This window comes from Sus scrofa, chromosome 6, assembly GCF_054392235.1.
Source record: "Sus scrofa isolate SSC_HxYL_T2T_F1_AM1 chromosome 6, Sscrofa_HxYL_maternal_Yorkshire_Landrace_v2.0, whole genome shotgun sequence".
In the NCBI taxonomy this organism is placed as follows: Eukaryota; Metazoa; Chordata; class Mammalia; order Artiodactyla; family Suidae; genus Sus; species Sus scrofa.
In genome coordinates this window covers 17,846,883-17,866,514 of record NC_139388.1, presented here as the reverse complement: position 1 = coordinate 17,866,514, position 19,632 = coordinate 17,846,883, and the positions used below count along the sequence as shown (strand labels likewise).

The 19,632-nt window shown below is 46.2% G+C and overlaps 1 protein-coding gene across 4 annotated transcripts in view; it reads left to right on the top strand.

The window, feature by feature from the left end:
* Positions 1-19,632, top strand: part of WWP2 (WW domain containing E3 ubiquitin protein ligase 2) — a 158,833-nt gene that overhangs the window by 109,433 nt on the left and 29,768 nt on the right. For all 4 annotated transcript variants that reach the window (XR_014805563.1, XM_021093861.2, XM_021093863.2 and 1 more), the window contains exons 8-9: positions 2,152-2,362; positions 18,672-18,761. Coding sequence is in view for 3 of the 4 variants with exons in the window: in XM_021093861.2 (XP_020949520.1) it covers positions 2,152-2,362; positions 18,672-18,761 (301 nt within the window). In the remaining variant the exon portion in view is untranslated. The remainder of the gene's footprint in view (positions 1-2,151; positions 2,363-18,671; positions 18,762-19,632) is intronic.

The following is a 19,632-nucleotide window of genomic DNA, read 5'->3' as shown; positions in this document are numbered from 1 at the left end:
GGCACTCATTTTGTATCGCGTAGGGTGTGGAGACGGAAACCATCCAGTGGAATTAGGCTTCACATAAAAAAAAAAATGTTTCTGGAGTTCCCATTTTGGTGCAGTGGTTAACGACTCCGACTAGGAACCATGAGGTTGCAGGTTCGATCCCTGGACTTGCTCAGCGGGATAAGGATCTGGCATTGCTGTGAGCTGTGGTGTAGTCTGGAGGCTACAACTCCTGTTCGACCCCTAGCCTGGGAATCCCCACATGCTGCAGGTGCAGCCCCAAAAAGACAAACAAGAAAGAAAGAAAGAAAGAAAGAAAGAAAGAAAGAAAGAAAGTAAGAAGGAAAAAAAGCCTGAGCTGCCTGCTTTCCCATGGCTTCCTCCATCTCAGGCAGTGGTGATTAAGTGTTGCTCCGGCCCAAAACTTTGGAGTCCAGGAATTCCCATCGTGGCTCAGTTGTTATCAAATCCAACTAGGAACCATGAGGTTTCAGGTTCGATCCCTGGCTTCACTCAGCGGGTTAAGGATCTGGCGTTGCCATGAGCTGTGGTGTAGGTTGCAGATGCTGCTTGGATCTGGTGTTGCTGTGGCTGTGGCGTAGCCCAGCGGCTACAGCTCTGATTGGATCCCTAGCCTGGGAACCTGCATATGCCACAGGTGCGGCCCTGAAAAGACAAAAAACAAAAAAACAAAAAAAAACTTTCTGAAAGTTCCAACTGCAGTGAAGTGAGTTAGTGATCTGATTTGTCTCTGTGGAGGCCTGAGTTCAATCCGTAGCCTGGCGCAGTGGCTTAAGGATCCAGCCTTGCTGCAGCTGTGCCTCAGGTTCAGTCCCTGGCCCAGGAACTTCCATAAGTCATGGGTGCAGCTGAAAAAGGAAAAAAAAAAAAAAAAAAAAAAAAAGAAAGAAAAGAAAAAGTCTTTCCGGCAGCTCTGTGCGTTCAGCAATGAAATGGCTCTATTAAGAGCTGGCTGTCAGAAGAAATGTTCAAGAAGGATCTGGCTCGCCATTTGTTAGGGAAATTACAAAAGGAGTTTCCTATTAGTAAGGTCAGGCTAAACCAAGGCATTTTCCTACAAGATGCTAGTGTGAATGTACACACATGCAGTCATGGATGTGGAAACTCCTCTGTATATGGCTCATCTATTTTCAAAGAATTTTAATTCTTTGAAACTGTGTTCGACTCCTTTTTGACTGAGAGGATATTGCAGTGCCTTGGGGTCCTTGTAAAGATGAGTGATCATCAAAGAAATGGAGAAATGAGGAGACTCAGGGATCAGTTTGTTTCACTTCTGTCTCTTTGTGTATTGTTACCTTGGAGACGAGTCCCTTATCGCCAGGCCTCATCTTTTCCATCTAGGGTGTTAATCTTTGCTCCCCACTTTGAGCATGAATCTTTAAAAGAGCAAGCACGTGATTGGAATTTTCTGCCTCTTAGTGTGTATGGAGCTTTTTGAAGGAAGGTGCTATTTGTGCCTAGCAGACAAATGACAAGTTTAAAGGAAAGTATATAAGCCTTTAAACTTGGCCTTGGTCTTGGGCAAGCTCCATGTATCACTGACACACTTCCCTGGTACCTTATTCTTCCCGCGACTCTTTTATTGCAGTAAATGTAATTACAGTATGCTAGAAAAATTTAATAAAGGTCTGTAAAAGAGGTCATGGTTAATAATCTGTTTATTTCAGATCCACCTCTCAGTTTTCTTCAGGCAGGCCATTACAGACTTGCTGTCGTTTCCAAAGTTTTTTTTTTCTTTTCTTTCTTTTTTCTTTTTATGACTGTGCCTGCGGCATATGGAAGTTCCCAGGTTGGGGACTGAATTGGAGTAACACCTGCTGGTTTTCGCCACAGCCACAGCAACGCGGGATCCGAGCCGCATCAGCAACTGACGCTACATCTTGCAGCAGCACTGGATCCTTCACCCACTAAGTGAGGCCAGGGATCAAACCCACATTCTCACGTCCTCATGGACACTATGTCAGATTCTCCACCTGCTGAGCCACACTGGAAACCAAGTTAGGTTTTGTAAAACTTTTTGACGTCTCTGGATAACCTGCATGGTTACCTTGCAGGTACTGCGTTATCATATTAAGCGAAAAACCGAGTAAATGTGAGCACAGCTCTGAGCTGATCTCTCAGCTACAATTTCTGTATTTTCAGTGAGTGATGAACCCACTGCAGCCACCGATCCTGAAGAACCCTCTGTGGTTGGTGTGACATCCCCGCCTGCTGCATCGTCGAGTGTGACCCTAAATCCCACTGCCGAGGCTCTCCCTGCCACCGCCACGCCGGCCGAAGGAGAGGAGCCCAGCACTTCGGGCACCCAGCAGCTCCCAGCGGCCTCCCAGGCCCCCGATGCTCTGCCTGCTGGGTGAGTAGTCTGCTGTCCCACCACAGCGCTGCCACCCACCTCCTGAAAAAACCAACAACTGAGATTCCCTCAACAGGGCAGGAACAACGTGGTTATTTATTACCTGGTGGCTAGCTAGTAGTCTCAGGGGAGGCTGCCATGCATAGTAACGAGCAAGGTGTGGAGGGACTGCTTGGTCTCCATAAATCTTGAAAAGAATCTAAATCATCAGGGGCAGAATCAATGCCACCTTATGCCGTGACTTGAAATGAACAGTTTGATGCAAAGCGTGTGGCTTGTCTGGAACAAGGAGCTCCTTTTGCCCTCTAAGATCACAGAAGGGTCTTTGCCTGGATCCTGCCTAGGAAGCAGCTTTTCTCTCTTACTTTTTATCTTAATGGCCCATGGAGGACTTGAGGCTCTGAATATTACTGTTTGTTATTCCCAGGGCCGGACTGACATTCACATGGGCTCCTAGTTTTCTTGCCACGCTGTAGGTGAGCATAAAATCTGAAGCTGAGGGCCTTGGATGACAGCAAGATAGCCCCGGCAGACCGAAAGGAAGTTCAAGGTTTGACTGTGTAGTGAGTGGAGATGAGGAGCGTGGCATCCGCTCGATCTGGGCTTGGATCCCGCTCCACCCACGGTGACCTTGCCTGAGTGACTTTCCATCTTGGTGAGGTGGAGGTAATAATCATGCCTATCTGTCTCCCCAGGAAGTTAAGGGGCTCCAGTAGACAGCATATGTGATGCCCTCTCCCGGTGGTGGGTCTTACACCTGGTGAATGCTATTTTTGAAGCAGTTGTGAAGGAACCACAAGGAGGGGGAAAGAACCTGAGCTAAAAACAAGTCTCGGAGTTCCCATCGTGGCGCAGTGGTAAACGAATCCGACTAGGAACCATGAGGTTGCGGGTTCGATCCCTGGCCTTGCTCAGTGGGTTAATGATCCGGCGTTGCCTTGAGCTGTGGTGTAGGTTGCAGGCACGGCTCAGATCCCGCATTGCTGTGACTGTGGTGTAGGCTGGTGGCTACAGCTGTGATTAGACCCCCAGCCTGGGAACCTCCATATGCTGTGGGTGTTGCCCTAGAAAAGACCAAAAAAAAAAAAAAAAAAAAAAAGCAACAACAGAGTCTCATCTCAGGGCTACCAGTCACTGTCCGGGCCAGTTCCATTGCCGTCCTGCTGCCCATCCTGGTTATCAGTTTGGTACCAAGGAAACCCGTGTCCCTGTCTCCATGGTCCCCGTGGTCTTGCCGATGGTGGTGACGTGTGGGTTGGTCCTCTGAGCCTTTGTCATTTGTAAAGGAAAAGAGAAAGATGGATGGTGTCTTGCTTAACGTATATCATGCTTCATTGTTCTTAAGCCGCTTCAGAAAACCCAGTTGTTGCAACAACAAAAAAAATCACAATCTGAAGGCATTTGCCATTTTACCACATACATCTCCCATCCCCAGCCTTTGGCTCACTACCTAACTTAGATTTCTTAATAAAACATGCTGAACACATGAAAAGTCTTGCAAATAGTTTTTAATACCTCAGACCCGGCGAGAATCTGGGCCATCGAGAGGTGGTTCCAAAAAGTTTTTTGGTGAAGTTTTCAACTTTGCGAAAGGATTCATAACCCATTGCTTGTGTGCAGCTTCTTACAGGGATTGGTTGCTTTTTCTTTTTTTCGTATGTGGTAAGGAATACTCGAAAGACCTTGGTTTGGTTTATAATTTGAAATCTGTATATAATTTGGGGGGAACTGGGCAGAGTCACGTTGGCAGAAGGGAGAGAAAATGCTGTCTGTGTCCCCCTTGAGCTGTCCCTGTGTACCCCCCCTCCGCCCCTGCCACCCCAGCAAACGCCTGGAGGGCGGGCTTCACTCCTGTGTGGGTCACAGGTAATTAGGACTCATGGCTCAACGTGTCTTTATGTAGGGCGTGTGTGAGGGTTACTGTTCTCCTGGATTGGGCTCTTCCTGTTTCCAGGCAGCTGGAAAACTCCAGGCCCTGAAACCGCTCTTTATTCTACGTCTGGCACTTGGAGCGGCCCAGGGAAGCGGTTCTCCTCCCCCACCCGCCAGAGGCTGAGGCACTTTGGCTCAGGCCAGCATCCCACCGTGGAGCGTTTAGAATGGGATGAGGCCCCATGGGCAGGTCTGGGGAGGCCCCTCCCCACTTGAAGACGTATGATGGTCCAGAGAAGGGTATTGAGACCCAGTTTTCTGGCCCAGATGGGCTTCCAGGTGCCCGTCCCTGAGACAGTGGGGCGCTCCCGTACCTCGGGGGCTGCCTCAGGGCCTGGAAGTCGCCTGGAGCAGCACTGCTGAGTGCGTGGCACCGGGGATGGCAGGCTTTCAGTTCTCTGCTCTGTGATGGCAAGCCAGAAAGGGCACACTTTCGCCCGCCAGCCTTGCAGTTCGCAGACCTACCATCCCCACCCCAGCTTATTTACACGTTTAGGAGATTCAGACAAGATGGGTTATTCCTCTATTCATAGTATCTTGGCTTCAGGAGTCAGGGGACCACTTTTAACCTTTTAAAATAAAACTCTGAGGCGTTCCCGCTGTGGCACAACGGGATTGGCAGCATCACTGGAGCGCTGGAATGCAGGTTCAATCCCCAGCCCAGCACAATGGGTTGAGGATCCAGCATTGCTGCAGCTGTGGTGTAGGTTGTAGTTGGGGCTCGAATTCAATTTCTGGCCCAGGAGCTTCCATAAGCCACAGATGCAGCCAAAGAATAAAATAAAATAAAACTCTGAGCGTGACATTTCACGACTTAGAATGCTGCCCATGGCTTCCTTTTGTCTTTAGGGATAAATTCGCAAATCCTCGACAAGACCTCAAAAGCCCTGTAGGATAGGACCTCATCTACCCCTGAAGCCTTCTATGGAAGACATTCTTTGCTTTCCGCTCTAAGCTCTAGCCACAGTAACTCCTCTTAGTTTGACAAACGTACCACTGTTTCTCCGGATTTGGGACCCTCTGCCATGCTGGTTACACTCTCTGAAACCTTCCTCACCATCTTTGTGCATTGATTCTATCCATGTCCGAGTCGCAGATGAATCAGCGCCTGCTCTGGGAATCCTTCCTCGATCCTTGGTAAACAAGGTCAGACCGCCCCGTGTACTGTAACTCTTCTCACACGTGTAATTGCCTGTTTGGCGTCTCTCTGCCCTGCTGGGCTGTAAACGCCAAGACGGCAAGGAGCCCTGTACAAAGTCAGCCCCCAAGACATATTTGTAACAACTTAATGAATCAATTTCAATGCCATCGCTTCCTCTCCCCCCCCCGCCCCCACCTGGATGAATGTTTTATCCTCAAATAGAGAGCAGTTCTGAAGGAATATGGCATTTTCTTCCCAAGGGCGAGACCTTATGGGGTAACGCGCTGGGTTGTCAGGTATGAAGCTATCACAGGATCAGGATGCTCTTCCCTGCTCACCAGGGGCCCTCATGCCTTGGGAGACCCTGTGGAGCTTGGCTCCCCTTTGCTGAGGCATTTCTGGGCCCCGCTAGACTGCTTTTGCAAGATGTCCCTCTGCCTTTGTCTCTTTGCGACCCTTCAGTCTCCCTGAGAGAGCAGGATTCACTTGGGGATCCCAAGGGCTTATTTTTCCAGTTGCTGCGTTGCCTTTCTGAAGCTTGCAGCCGATGAGATTGGTCGTAAAGATGTCACAGATGTCTCTCTGTTTTAATGACTTAAGGCCGCTGAAAACTGGGCTGTGTAAGTCCGAATAGACCACCCTTTATCCCGCTCTACTCCCCCGGCTCCAAACCCTCCTGCTTTCTGTACCTTTTAATTGAATTAGCACGAAAGAAGCCAATTGGGAGGGCGTGGCATTTTCAGCTTTGCAAATAGCTGTTACAGGACGGGGTGCCAGGGAGGCTCGGGAGACGTGGTGAGATAGTGGTCCGGGCCGTGGGGAGGGAGGCCGCTTTGATCCGCTGGCCCTGCATCTGGTTTTTATCAGCCCGGAGCCCACTTGGGGGACCGAATGCTCATTAAGAGCCCGTGGGTACATGGCTTAGATAAACTGCAAGCGCGTCCCCGGCTCAGCCGCTCGCGCAGCCCCTCGCGCACAGAGGCACATTATTCGGCCCTGGCAGCCGGCACCGGGCTGCGGTTTCTTACATAAGGGAGGCCGTTGTGCTTGGACTGCCGACTTAGCCCAGCGCTGCCATTTCACACCATCCCTCTCCTCCCGCAGTCATTGGCTGCCCTGTCTGCTTCCTGCCTCAGAGTAGAATTAATTGAGGAGGGTGTTTTCTGGATCTTTCGGATTGGCCATCTCCCCTACCCCCAGGCCCAGGTAGGAAGATCCAGTGGTCCTTGACACACTATCAAGGAGGACAACCCAGGAAGAGTTTTTGGATGTTTTCTTTGTAGAAACACTTTTTGAGAGACGTTGACATTTGGAGCTTCTCTGCTAAGTTATAAACCAGCCGCTGCCATTTGAATTTCATTCCAAACTCCATTTTGGCGCGAGCCAAAGAGCCTTACCCAGGAGTTTTGAAATAGTGCTTCTCAAACTGTCAGTGAAGAACTACTCTTTTTTTTTTAAATCTGTTTGTTTCAATTTTTTTTTTCTCCACTCTCTTATGAGTCCCTACTTTGGTCCTCTATTCAATGAGACAAATCCACAGATCACATATCTGGATGTTGTGGCAATGTCACATTGGTTTTTAAATGCTTAGAAACTTTGGTCCTTTTCTGTTTGCTGAACAGTAACAGCATGAGCCATGGACCGTACTTTGAATAGCAAAGGATTAAAGGATTATACTGGAAGAATCTGTGCCTTCTTGCTAAGTGGTATGGTTTTGTTCTCAACTCTGCAAAGACTATTACATGCTTAGGTAATGCCAGATAGTACATACTTTTGGCTTCTTCCTCCTTGTCTCAGAACAAAAGTTCCTGTTGTTGGGCCGGCCTGTGAGACGTCCTCGCCCTGCTATGTGTATGTTTTCACGTGTAATTAGGAGTTTCCATTTTTGCTATACCTTTTAAGAACTCTTCAAGAGCTGGGATTATTGTGTCCATCTTTGTATCCCCAGCACACAGGACTTGACTTCTAGGGAGATGGAGTGAGAAGTATTTGTGGAATGACTGGATAAATGCCTTCCATTCTCAGCACCTCTTAGAACAACAATTTTTAAATTTTTATTTTTTGCTTTTTAGGGCCACACCCATGGCATATGGAGGGTCCCAGGCTAGGGGTCAAATCAGAGCTGCAGCTGCTGGCCTACACCACAGCCATAGCAATGCAAGATCCAAGCCTCGTCTTCAACCTATACTGCAGCTCACAGCAACGCTGGATCCTTAGCCCACTGAGCAAGGCCAGGGATTGAACCCTCAACTTCATGGTTACTAGTCAAATTCATTTCTGCTGCACCACAATGGGAACTCCACCTCTTACACTTTTTTAGTTTTTTTTTTTTTTTAATTAGAAAAAAATAGAAGAAATAGAACAACAACAGTAACAAACACCCACCTAGATTTACTCATTGGTAGTTTTCATGCACCTAGTGTATACTTTTGCCTGACCATCAGTAATAGCTAGCACCCAGTAAACATTCTCTTTGTGCTGGGGAGGTTTATATGCTGGTTATTTCATGCCATCTTCATAGCCCTCTGTGTAGTGGCTACTTTTACCCTCATTTTGCAAATGAGAAAGCCTTCAGCAGTTTGCCCAAGACCACAAAGACAGACATGCACACATAAACACACATCTACCAAAACCGGACTTTCTTAGGGTCGGTGCTATTAACATTTATTTTAAGCACGCAGATAAGAATAGAGAAATACCTGTGGGCTCCACCCCCGGCTTTATCAAAGTTTAGCACTATGCTGCGTTTGCTGTAAAGGCCCTCCCCCGACTCCCGTTTTTTAACTTCCGATGAAGAAGACATTACCAGTAAAGTTGCAAGTCCCCATGCAGGCCTCCACGATCCCACTCCCTCTCCATAGAGCTACACGGATCTCGGTACATTCATTTTAACTGCTATATGGTATTCTGTTGTAGGAAGAGGTTGAACTTTATTTATGTCATAATTAAAATTTATTTATCTTGGAGTGCCCGTTGTGGCTCAGTGGTGAACGAATCCGACTAGGAACCATGAGGTTGCGGGTTCGATCCATGGCCTCGCTCAGTGGGTTAAGGATCCGGCGTTGCCGTGAGCTGTGGTGTAGGTCACAGATGCGGCTCAGATCCTGCGTTGCTGTGGCTGTGGCGTAGGCCAGCAGCTACAGCTCCGATTCATCCCCTAGCCTGGGAACCTCCATATGCCGTGGGAGTGGCCCAAGAAATGGCAAAAAGACAAAAAAAAAAAAAAAAAAATTTATGTATCTTTACTGTATCTATCAGACATCATGTAAATACAAAATATAAAAAGTAATATGTTTTATATGTACTTATAATTACCTCTTTGCCATTGTAAACAATGCTACAGTGAAGTTTTTTCTGAGCATGCCTTTTTGTGTGTGTGGTTGTTTCTTTAGTGCAAGTGCTGGAACAGGACTTTCTTACACACTTTCAGTAGGCACTGTCAAATTGCTTTTTGAGTCAGCTCACTGATTCACACCCCCATGAGCAAGCATAAGCATTCCTGCTGAAACTTAGAACTGTCAGATTTTTTTCACCTTGGCCAGACTGATAGGCGTGAATGGTATCTCTGGGTGGTTTGTTTTTGCTTTTGTTTTTTCTTCTTTGGCTGCCCCGCAGCATATGGAGTTCCTGGGCCAGGGATCAGATCCGAGCTGCTGTGGCGACCTTTGCTGTAGCTGTGGCAATGCTGGATCCTTAGCCTATTATGCTGGGAGGGGGATTGAACCTGTGTCCCCAAGGCTCCAGAGATGCTGTCAATCCTCTGCACCACAGCAGGAACTTCTCTTGGTGGTTTTAAATTTGAATTTCATTGATTATCATTGAGATAAAACCTTTCTTACATTTAAAAAAAAATTTTGTTCTTGAGTTTCCTTTCTTGTGAGTTATCTGTTCTTATATTTTGGTTCATTTTCATGCTTAGGTATCTGCCTTTTTAATCTGCAGGATTTCTTAATATGTGCTGGAGACTAATTGCCTCTCAATTGGGTATCACAAATACTTTATTTCCACTCTTTGGCTTGTCTTTTCATTTTTGTATTTTGCATTATTGTATAGGAATTCAATTTTTTTGTTTTTTTGTTTTTTTTTGCTTTTTTTTTGCTTTTTAGGGCTGCACTAGCGGCATGTGGAGGTTCCCAGGCTAGGTGTCCAATCAGAGCTACAGCTGCCGCCCTACCCCACAGTCACAGCAACATGGGATCCGAGCTGCATTTGCAACCCACACCATAGCTCACAGCAATGCTGGATCCTTAACCCACTGAGCGAGACCAGGGATTGAACCCATAACCTCATGTTCCTAGGTGGATCTGTTTCCGCTGCGCCATGATGGGAACTCCAGTTCAAATTTTTAAACACCAATTTTGTGAATCTTTTCACCTGCCTTTTGTGTCTTGTCTAAAATACTTTCTTACTCTGATGTTGTAAACATTTTACATGGATAAACGAGCCCCTTTTGCCCACATTTTGTTGATTCTGATATGCACGATATTTCACTTTTAACTTCTTTAAAATCAAGCCGTGATTTACCAGCACTGGCGTGTCGTAGTTTAATTGGTAGAGACTTTTTCTTTCTTGGTGTTATGTTAACAATCTTGCAGTTTTTACTGTCTTACCATTAGTGACATTTTAGATTTAATGAAAAAGACTATTTATATACTTTTTCAACAAAATTTTCATTATCTTATGCATGTTATTTTTTCACTTTTTCCACCGAATATATTGTGAACATCTGAAAAGTCGATATTATTTATAGTAGTATTTTCTTTTACTCTGTGTCAGTAATTTGTACCTCTTCATACAATTGTATTTTAAATGACTGAGTAGCCATTATAGAATTAACATAATTTATTTCTCTAATCCTCCATTTTGGAGCATTTACATTGCTCCCAGTTTTTCTGTAACATGCCGCAACACACTGTGACAGATGCACCTATGGGTGACTTCTTGACACACAAGTATTTCTTTAGGGTATATCCTCAGAGCAGGGTTGCTGAATCAAAGGGTATTCATGTAGGAAAGGTTTTTAAAAAAAGTTTTTTTTGGCTGTGCCCATGGCATGTAGAAGTTCCCAGGTCAGGGACTGAACCCGTGCCACGGCAGTGACCTGAGCCACTGCAGTGACAATGCTGGGTCCTTAACCTGCTGCGCCACAAGAGAACTGCCCCCCCCCCATTTTTTTTATTAAGTATAGTTGATTTACCATCATGTGTCAATTTCTGCTTTACAGAAAAGTAACTCAGTTATACATATACGTACCTTATTTTTTATATTCTTTTTTAATCGTGGTGTATCACAGGACATGGGATATAGTTCCCTGTGCTTTACAGTAGGACCTGGTTGTTATCCATTCTAAATGTAATAGTTTGTATGTACTAACTCAAGCTCCCAGTCCATGCTGCTCCCTCCCCGTCTCCCTTGGCAACCACAAGTCTGTTCTCCATGTCCGTGAGTCTTTTTCTGTTTCATAGCTAGGTTCATTTGTGCCACGTTTTATTTTATTTTTATTTAATTTTTGTTTTTTAGGGCTGTACCTGTGGCCTGTGGAAGTTCCCAGGCAAGGGCTTGAATTGGAGCTACAGCTGCTGGCCTATACCACAGCCACAGCAACATAGGATCTGAGCCGCATCTGTAACCTGCACCGTAGCTCCCGGCAACACCGTATCCTTAGTCCACTGAGGGAGACCAGGGACTGAACCCATATCCTCACGGATACTAGTCGGGTTCATTACTGCTGAGCCATGACGGGAACTCCCCATTTGTGCCATATTTTAGATTCCACATATAAGTGATATCATATGCTATTTGTCTTTCTCTTTCTTATTTCACTGAGTGTGAGAATCTCTAATTGCATCCATGTTGCTATGAATGGCATTTTATGGTTCTTTTTATGGCTGAGTAGTATTCCATTGCATATATGAACCACATCTTCTTAATATAGGAAAGGTTTTTGACCAAGTTGCCAAATTGCCATTAGGAAAGAGTATACCCATTTTTGCTCCCACCAACTGTTTTTTAAGAGTGACTATTTCCCTGCATCACCAAAGTTATCTGCAAAAATGTAAAAAAAAATTGTTTTTAATAGATTCCATCTCTAGGAATTGTCTTCCCTGTTTATGAAAGCACATCTTATAATGTTGCCGTCTTCTACAGAAGAGCTTTGGGGACTTTTCCAAGGCAAAGAAAATGGGATGGTTGAAGAAGAAGAAAAACAGACCTTAATTCAGAGTCCTCAGTAGCTACTACTGTGCCACCCTGTGCTCCAAGGACATAAAGTGCTAGTTGTTGATAGTTTTTAAAAGGGGGTTAGTGTGCTTAGCTTTAAAGGAAGGCTCAGTATTTCAAGCAGTGTTCTTGGGGGCAGGTCTGAGTTTACAGAGGACCTACTGAAGCGGGGAAAGCAGTGAGAAGGAGCTGTATTCCATTGCACACCGACTTCGGACTCCTAAAACACTGACAGTATCCCTACAGAGGACATACATTTTACGGTTCACCCAGGAAGTGGCCAGAGCCTCAGGGAATAGGATTTGGTTCAGAGTCAATTTAATATAGAAGCAGACCATAAGAAAATTTGAATTCCCTGCCGTATTTGCCTGAGAGGAATTGAACTTCTACATAGGCAGCTTTCAGAATACCCGAATACTTTCGGTGTATTTTTCTGAAGTTTAGTTTTTGTCTAAGTAACCAGCAAGGCCTCTTTTCTTTGTTGGTAGTAAAGTCCTGCTTGACTTTGTTTTCCGATGGAGAGAGCGTACTTTGAATGAGCGTCAGCCCAGTGCTTGTGTTAATGAAATTAATGAATTATAAATAATACAAGTTTTTAAAAAAGAAGAAAAGGAGTTCCCATCATGGCTCAGTGGAAACAAATCTTATTAGTGTCCATGAGGACACAGGTTCAATCCCTGGCCTTGATCAGTGGATCAAGGATCCGGCATTGCCTTCAGCTGTGGTGTATCCTGCAGATACGGCTTGGATCCCACATTGCTGTGGCTCTGGCATAGGGCTGGCAGCTGTAGCTCCAATTCAACCCCTAGCCTGGGAACTTCCATACGTTGTGGGTACAGCCCTAAAAAAAAAAAAAAAAGAGAGAGAGAGAGAGAGAAAAGAAAGGGGAGTTCCCTGGTAGCTCAGTGGGTTAAGGACCTGGCATTGTCACTGCTATGACTCAAGTTGCTGCTGTGGTGTTGGTTCGATCCCTGGCCTGGGAACTTATACATGCTATGGGCATGGCCAAATAACAACAACAATGATAATAATGTCCTTACTAAGAATTTTTGAGCATGTTGATGTTGTCTCTGATACTAACCTGAAATTCTTGGATTGCCCAGCTTCAAATTCCTTCCCAGTTTAATCCCACTGTTAGTGAAACTGTGGTTCTGTCCAGATTTAGAGGAGTCAGACCAAGAAGTGTGTTGATCAGGATGGTTGAATATACACTAACGGAGGATTGATTTCCTGAAGATCTTCTAGGGAATCCTCCACAAGAAAATGGGGTTCAGGTGACCAGATAATTTCCTTTCAGATAACATAGGAGAGAAATGATCGGATGTCATTCTAATAATGGAACTGAGATTTTTTTTTTTTTTTCCAACCTTTACTTTTCCGTGAGAATGATGGTGGAGGGACTCAGGGCACAGGCCTGGAAGATATACAGCTAAATAAAGGGCAGTTAAAATCCATAGGAGCAAAGGGAATTTAGGCTAAAAAAAAAAAAAAAAAAAAAAAAAAACCACAGTGAGATCAATTGAAATTGGGGACTACTTTTGAAGTGCTTTCAAATATAAAGACCCTGTATAGTCCATGGTCCAACTGAACGTTCCCCGTCGAAGGCCAAGGAGCAATGTGTGGGGAAGGGACCTGAATCACGCTTGGCGCTTTGAACACTCTTTGCGAGAGCATCAAAGAAAGCTCTTCCGTGGGAGAGGAGGTGACCCACGTGACCAGGATGCAGTATCGAAACCCACGGGTCGTTTGATTGAAAAGCCTTTTAATCTCAGCGTGAAGAAGATGCTTATAAGGTTCAGACACCTAACCCCTGCCAGGGATGTGCTGATGAAAGGTCGCTGCCAGTCTCCCTTTCTTGGCATGGGGAGACCAAACCAAGACCGTGGGAAGGCTTCATCTATGTGGGTCAGCAGCGACTGAGGCGGAAACGAGGCTCAGGAGGCTCGTGTGACGACAGCCTTGAGCGGCTCTGCTGCCCGAACGGAGGGGAGGGATTCGTATGAAATCTGAGGCGCCACGCAGGCAGGGAGGAGCTGCGAGTTCGCTGAGAAAAGCAGCTAGACCAGGTCGTGGATCCGGGAGGACCTGCATGGACATTTCATCCGAGCAGGAGTCCAGTTGTAAAAGGAAAAATGTAGATATCAAAAGAGGGTAATGGAAGAAAGGCCTGGTTCCTCTGGTAACTTTTTTTTTTTTCCCTAGCTAAGCCAACTGAGAGGGTTCATAGAAGGACACTGAGATTTGCTGGGCAGTAACAGTCCCCGAAAGAGAACCTTTCATTTGAAGGATCGACTGGGATCAAAGATAGGACAGACGGGGCTTATCCAGGCTTGGGAAGAGCCGCCATGGCTCTTGAGTATAAACCAGGAGGGTTTCCTTTCTGGCAGTGGAGGAAGAAAGGCATTCACTTCATGGGATTTTAAGAAGTATCCCATCTTCACGTGAACACATAAGCCAAAGTATATAATCAAACCAAAGTTTCCTCCTTGCCTCAAATGAAACATAAAAGAAGCCAAAAGTCAAGACTTACTTGCAAGATGACAGGTGCAAGAAAAGACTTGTTGGTGTAAAGAAAACAGCAAGAGCACCTATTTTGTCTTTATTCAGGAGGCAGCCCCACCCCCCTATTATGAGCCGTTTTCTAGATAGTGACTGCAAAATGAGCAAACCTGTTTTCTTGGCCCCAAAATTGCCAAGGGAAGGAAGGGTAGAGCTAACTTCTGAGGAAATGCTGAGGAATTCTCAGCATCTTTAGTCTCATTGGGAACAAATTTTACGAAGGAGTGATTTGCTACCCTTGCCTTGAGGAGCTTCCGTATCACAGTTCTTATTAAGACAAGTCTTGCTCAAGACTTTCCTTAGTGGAGTTCCCGTCATGGCTCAGTGGTTATCGAATCCGACTAGGAACCATGAGGTTGCAGGTTCGATCCCTGGCCTCACTCAGTGGGTTAAGGATCCGGCGTTGCCGTGAGCTGTGGTGTAGGTCACAGACGCCGCTTGCGTCCTGTGTTGCTGTGGCTCTGGTGTAGGCCCGGCAGCTATAGCTCCGATTCATCCCCTAGCCTGGGAACCTCATATGCCGTGGGAGTGGCCCAAGAAATGGCAAAAAGACAAAAAAAAAAAAAGGACTTTCCTTAGTTCCAAATTCAGATGAGTAAAGAGGGGATCGGATTCGGAGAGCTGGTGTGAAGTCACAGAGAGGAGCCTTTGTTGTTGCAGGGTTCCCACCAGATCCCCACCGACGGGGACACCCTTCCTCTTGAGCGGGCAATAATATCTGTTAACTCTTTTGTCTTTAATTCAGAAGGATGTTGAGAGGGAGAAGAGCCTCAACTTTACCCTGTCTATATTTTCATCTTGTCGTTTTTGCGAGAAGATTTTCCCCCTGACCGAAAAAAAGGATCTTCCTTTTGTAATTGGGAGGAACCAGGGCACCTGAGCCAAGTCACTGGTATCCGCTTCCCCCAGAACCTTGAGTGGGAAGGAAATACCCAGGAGAGAAAGTGTGCTTGAGTGCATTTTTTTTTTTTTTGTCTTAAAGTTTTTTTTTTTTTTAATTATAGCTGATTTGCAATGTTGTGCCACTTTCTGCTATACAGCAAAGTGACTCAGTCATATGTGTATACACATACTTTTTTATTTAAAAAAATTTTTATTGTAGTTGACTTACATTGTTCTTTCCATTTCTGCTGTACAGCAAAGTGACGAAGTCATACATATATAAATATTCTTTTTCTTTCTTTTTTCTTTTTTCTTGATTTTTAGGGCAGCACTTGCGGCATATGGAGGTTCCCAGGCTAGGGGGTCGAATTGGAGCTATAGCTGCTGGCCTACACCACAGCCACAGCAATGCAGGATCCAAGCCGAGTCTGTGACCTACACCACAGCTCACGGCAACGCTGGATCCTTAACCCACTGAGCGAGGCCAGGGATCGAACCTGCAACCTCATGGTTCCTAGTCGGATTTGTTTCCATTGCACCACAACAGGAACTCCCTCTTTTTCTCATATTATCTTTAATCATGTTCCATCACAAGTAACTGGATATAGTTCCTCGCACTAGACAGCAGAACCGCATTGCCTATCCATTCTTAATGTAACAGTTTGCATACTTTTTTATACTCTTTTCCCTTATGGTCTATGCTGTAGCATGTCTTTTTAAAGCTGTTTTGAAAAATATTAAAATGTTTAAAACAACAATTTCACGCTTTTTCTTGTCAGAAGAGTGTGTACAAAAATGAAGCTGGATCACGAGTAGGTGTTCTGAAATGTGCTTTTGCATAAATATCATATCGAGTGATTGAACAGATTTGAATGTAAATAAGCAGTGTTTTGAAGGCATGTAACAAAAATAGATTGCTTTATTCAAATGGTTTACCTGCCCTGGTCCAGATTATACTCAGATATACCAAGTGGAATAAATCTTGAATGAAGAATTAGCTACCGTGAAATTTAGTGGTGTTTGTAACACTCCAGTCCTCAACCCTGTGGCTGATTGATCCCTTTTGAGAGGAGGGCGTGTGGGACGACCAACCTCAGGGCTCCCCAGGGTGAGCCTCCCCGTGGGGCCGAACGTGCAGCCTCTTCCCCTTCTGTCATCTCTGAGCAGAGGGTTGTGATTAAAATGGAGCCCAGGGAGTTCCCGTCATGGCACAGTGGTTAACGAATCCAACTAGGACCATGAGGTTGCGGGTTCGATCCCTGGCCTCGCTCAGTGGGTTAAGGATCCGGCGTTGCCGTGAGCTGTGGTGTAGGTCACAGACGTGGCTCGGATCCTGCGTTGCTGTGGCTGTGGCGTAGGCTGGCGGCTACAGCTACTATTAGACCCCTAGCCTGGGAACCTCTATATGCCGAGGGTGCGGCCCTAGAAAAGGCAAAAAGCCAAAATAAAATAAAATAAAATGGAGCCCAGAAATGAACAAGGCAGACTCATTATAGTTCCTTCCCCATCGTCTGGATCTGCAGGGCCCTGACCCAGACTCCTGCGCCAGGGAAAGCTGTTCACGTTGAGTGGGCATTGGAAAGGTACCTGGCATCTTGTCTGCTGGGTAGTGGGTTCCTTGTAGGTTCCTGGTGACCTCCCTTTTCCTCCTTTCTTCCTTTCCATGTGATGTGGTACCACAAATGGGCCAGAGTCAGAGCTGAGTTAGAGTTACTAGCTTCTCTGAGCCTCAGTTCTGTTCCCTCAGTGGTGATGGCGTTGCCCACCTTAAGGGATGGAGGCGGGGACTGACTGAAGTAGAACATGAGCCTGTAGCCATGGTAGGTGATGGATCCCCCCTTCCCATTTTTGGCTCAAAAACCTCGTGTCTGTCTGTATCTGAACTAACCTTGGAGGGGCTCATCCGTGCAGTCTGTTAATCATACCTGAGCAGTGGGATGGCATAAAGCCAGTATCTATCAGAATAGACACAGCAGGCTTAGTAATAGAAGTTAGGACATTTATTTCGTTTTATAGTGTCCTCTCCTGTAAGATATGTCTTCCTTAAAATCACCACGCTTTGCCAAATGATGCAATGCAACCTACAGGGCTTATGGGAAAAAAATGGGTTGGGACATAACACTCAAAAATTTGTCAGTGATGCACAGTGCACACTAATACCCATGGTAGTGTAGTTTTACACATGTTAAATGGTTGCAAGCATAACCCTACAATAAATACCGTATGTTTCCATGAGGAGACCTGAAGTTTGCTTGTGGCAGCAGGTGTTGGAAGGGCTGGTGCTTGTGAGCATTCTTGTGGAGTGGTACAGGGAGGGTTTTCTGAAATCAGGCAGGCGTTGTAGCCCCAGATGTGGATGGGTGGGTGTGGTGTCCATCACGCAGTAAAGCGAGGTAGCTGGCGGAGGTGTGTGGGTTTTGTGTGTTGCTACACGACTGCTTTCAGCTGGGGGAAGTCTTCTGTGTTCATCTCTTGTTTTTCAAAGGCAGATTCATGCAAAGCAAACACAAAACTCAAATTCTGTACACACTGTTCCCTTATGTATCAACTGCATTGGAATAGATTTGTGTTTTCCAAATAAGCATTTCACCGGCACTGACTGTACTAACTTCCTGGAAAAGGTCACCTTCCCCTAGACAGTAGCCCAAAGTGGAAGTAAATAAAATCAGTGTGAAACATAAAGGCTAAGGGAACCATCAACATCCTTTGTAAAAGGATGATCATTTTAGAAACATAAATTCTTCACATCCTTTATATGCAGGATGCTGTGTTCCAGGTAAGTGGATTTACTGTCAGGCTGCATTGAATACGGGAAGAATAGGAGTTGGGGATGGGTGGTCCTTGGCCGTATTTTGTAGTGAGTGTGTGTGTGGATTCACAGCTTGGATCGTCTGCTGCCTTGTCATTCTGCCATTGGATGGCACCCTGATCTTCTGTTGACCTATACACAGTCTTAAAGGTAGAGCAGCCAATAAATAAACAGTTGGCTGTGTGTCTTGATTCTTCCTGATCTCTTTTCAAGACCCTTTATACGTGAATCTCGTGTTTTCACAAGAAATGTATGGGGTCATGAATCTGTGAGAACGCGTGGTCATAGAATTTGTGACCTGAAGAGGTAGTAGGCAACGAAGGCTGGGGCTCCATAGATGCACTGCAGGAGAGGTCCATGAATCCCAAAAACTACACACACATTTTTGTTGGTAAGAGCATTTTGGAAGGAAGGACTCTTCAGCTTTCATCACATTCCTAGAGGGGTCTTTGATCCCCAAATGGCCAAGAAACATGGCTTTAGAAAAGTCTATGGGATGTAGGTTCATATGGGTTGTTCAGGGGAATTTATTGCAATCTATGGGCTATCTAGTGCCTTGGGTTCATAAAGGGGACCTATTCTAGTTTTCTCCGGAAGCAGTCCCGGTGCCATTAGCGGTGCCACCATTAGTGACAGCCTGGAGCTGGTCTGACCAAAGGGCTGGTCTTGCACGTCACATTAGCCACATCACTAGTGAAGGACCCCGTTGAGCAAGGACTTTTGCCTTTCCCCGTGTGTCTCATGCCTCCCTTGACTGTATTTTGCAGATGGGAGCAGCGAGAGCTCCCCAACGGGCGTGTCTATTATGTGGACCACAATACCAAGACCACCACCTGGGAGCGGCCTCTTCCTCCAGGGTAAGGCTTGGGCCAAAAAGCCCCAAACTCGGGAACTGGCACCAGAACCCCCCATCGGCTTCTCCCCCACTCACTGCCATGACCATCTCTTTATTTCCTCTCCCTCCTCTTTTCTCTCTCTCTTCCCTTCCTCCATCCACCAGGCCATTCTACAGTCTCTCCTCTCTTGGTACTTTTCCTTCTCCCCATATGTGTCGTTGGCTGTGGGCATTAGTGAGCGGTGTTCAGAGCCCCCATGGCTGTTGGACTCAGGAGGAAGGCGGGCTGGGGACGTCTCTGGGGGCAATTGTGTCTTGGTGGCTTCAGTCACTTGACCTACAAAGAACCCTATGGGGCCCAATTTTTGCGCTCCTTCTGCAGAGGTAGCACAGTACAGGGACGTTTATCGTCCTGGGCCACTTGATTGCTTTTCCTAGTCACTTATCTTCATTGTGCTCTCATTTCTTAGGACGTACTAGGATACTGAGAGCACATAAAATGTCTGGGGGGAAAAAGAGCACGAGGGAGCCCAGCTAGAGAGGGTGTTGTTGATGCATTTCACAGTGCCCCGTGTCCATCCAGCCCCTGAGGACGGCGTGCATCTCATTCAGCTGGGCGTTGCGAGAACTCACTAAGTTCTCCAAAACCAGAGGATGAGTGAGGCATCCAAGTGAGGGAAGACCGTCCAAGTTCAAGGAGAAGGGGTTTGGTTCCCTGTCTGCCAGGGACAGAAAGTTCTTTCCACATGCGTCTCCGGGTCCTGAGAGCTTTCAAAAGGGAGTGTATTCTGCTCTAGGAAAAGAATCCCCTCGAAGGAAAGTCACCATGAAGGGCTCCTGCATAAAACATGAATACGGGGGCGGGGGGGATGTTGGAGGAGGGGCCTCGCGGG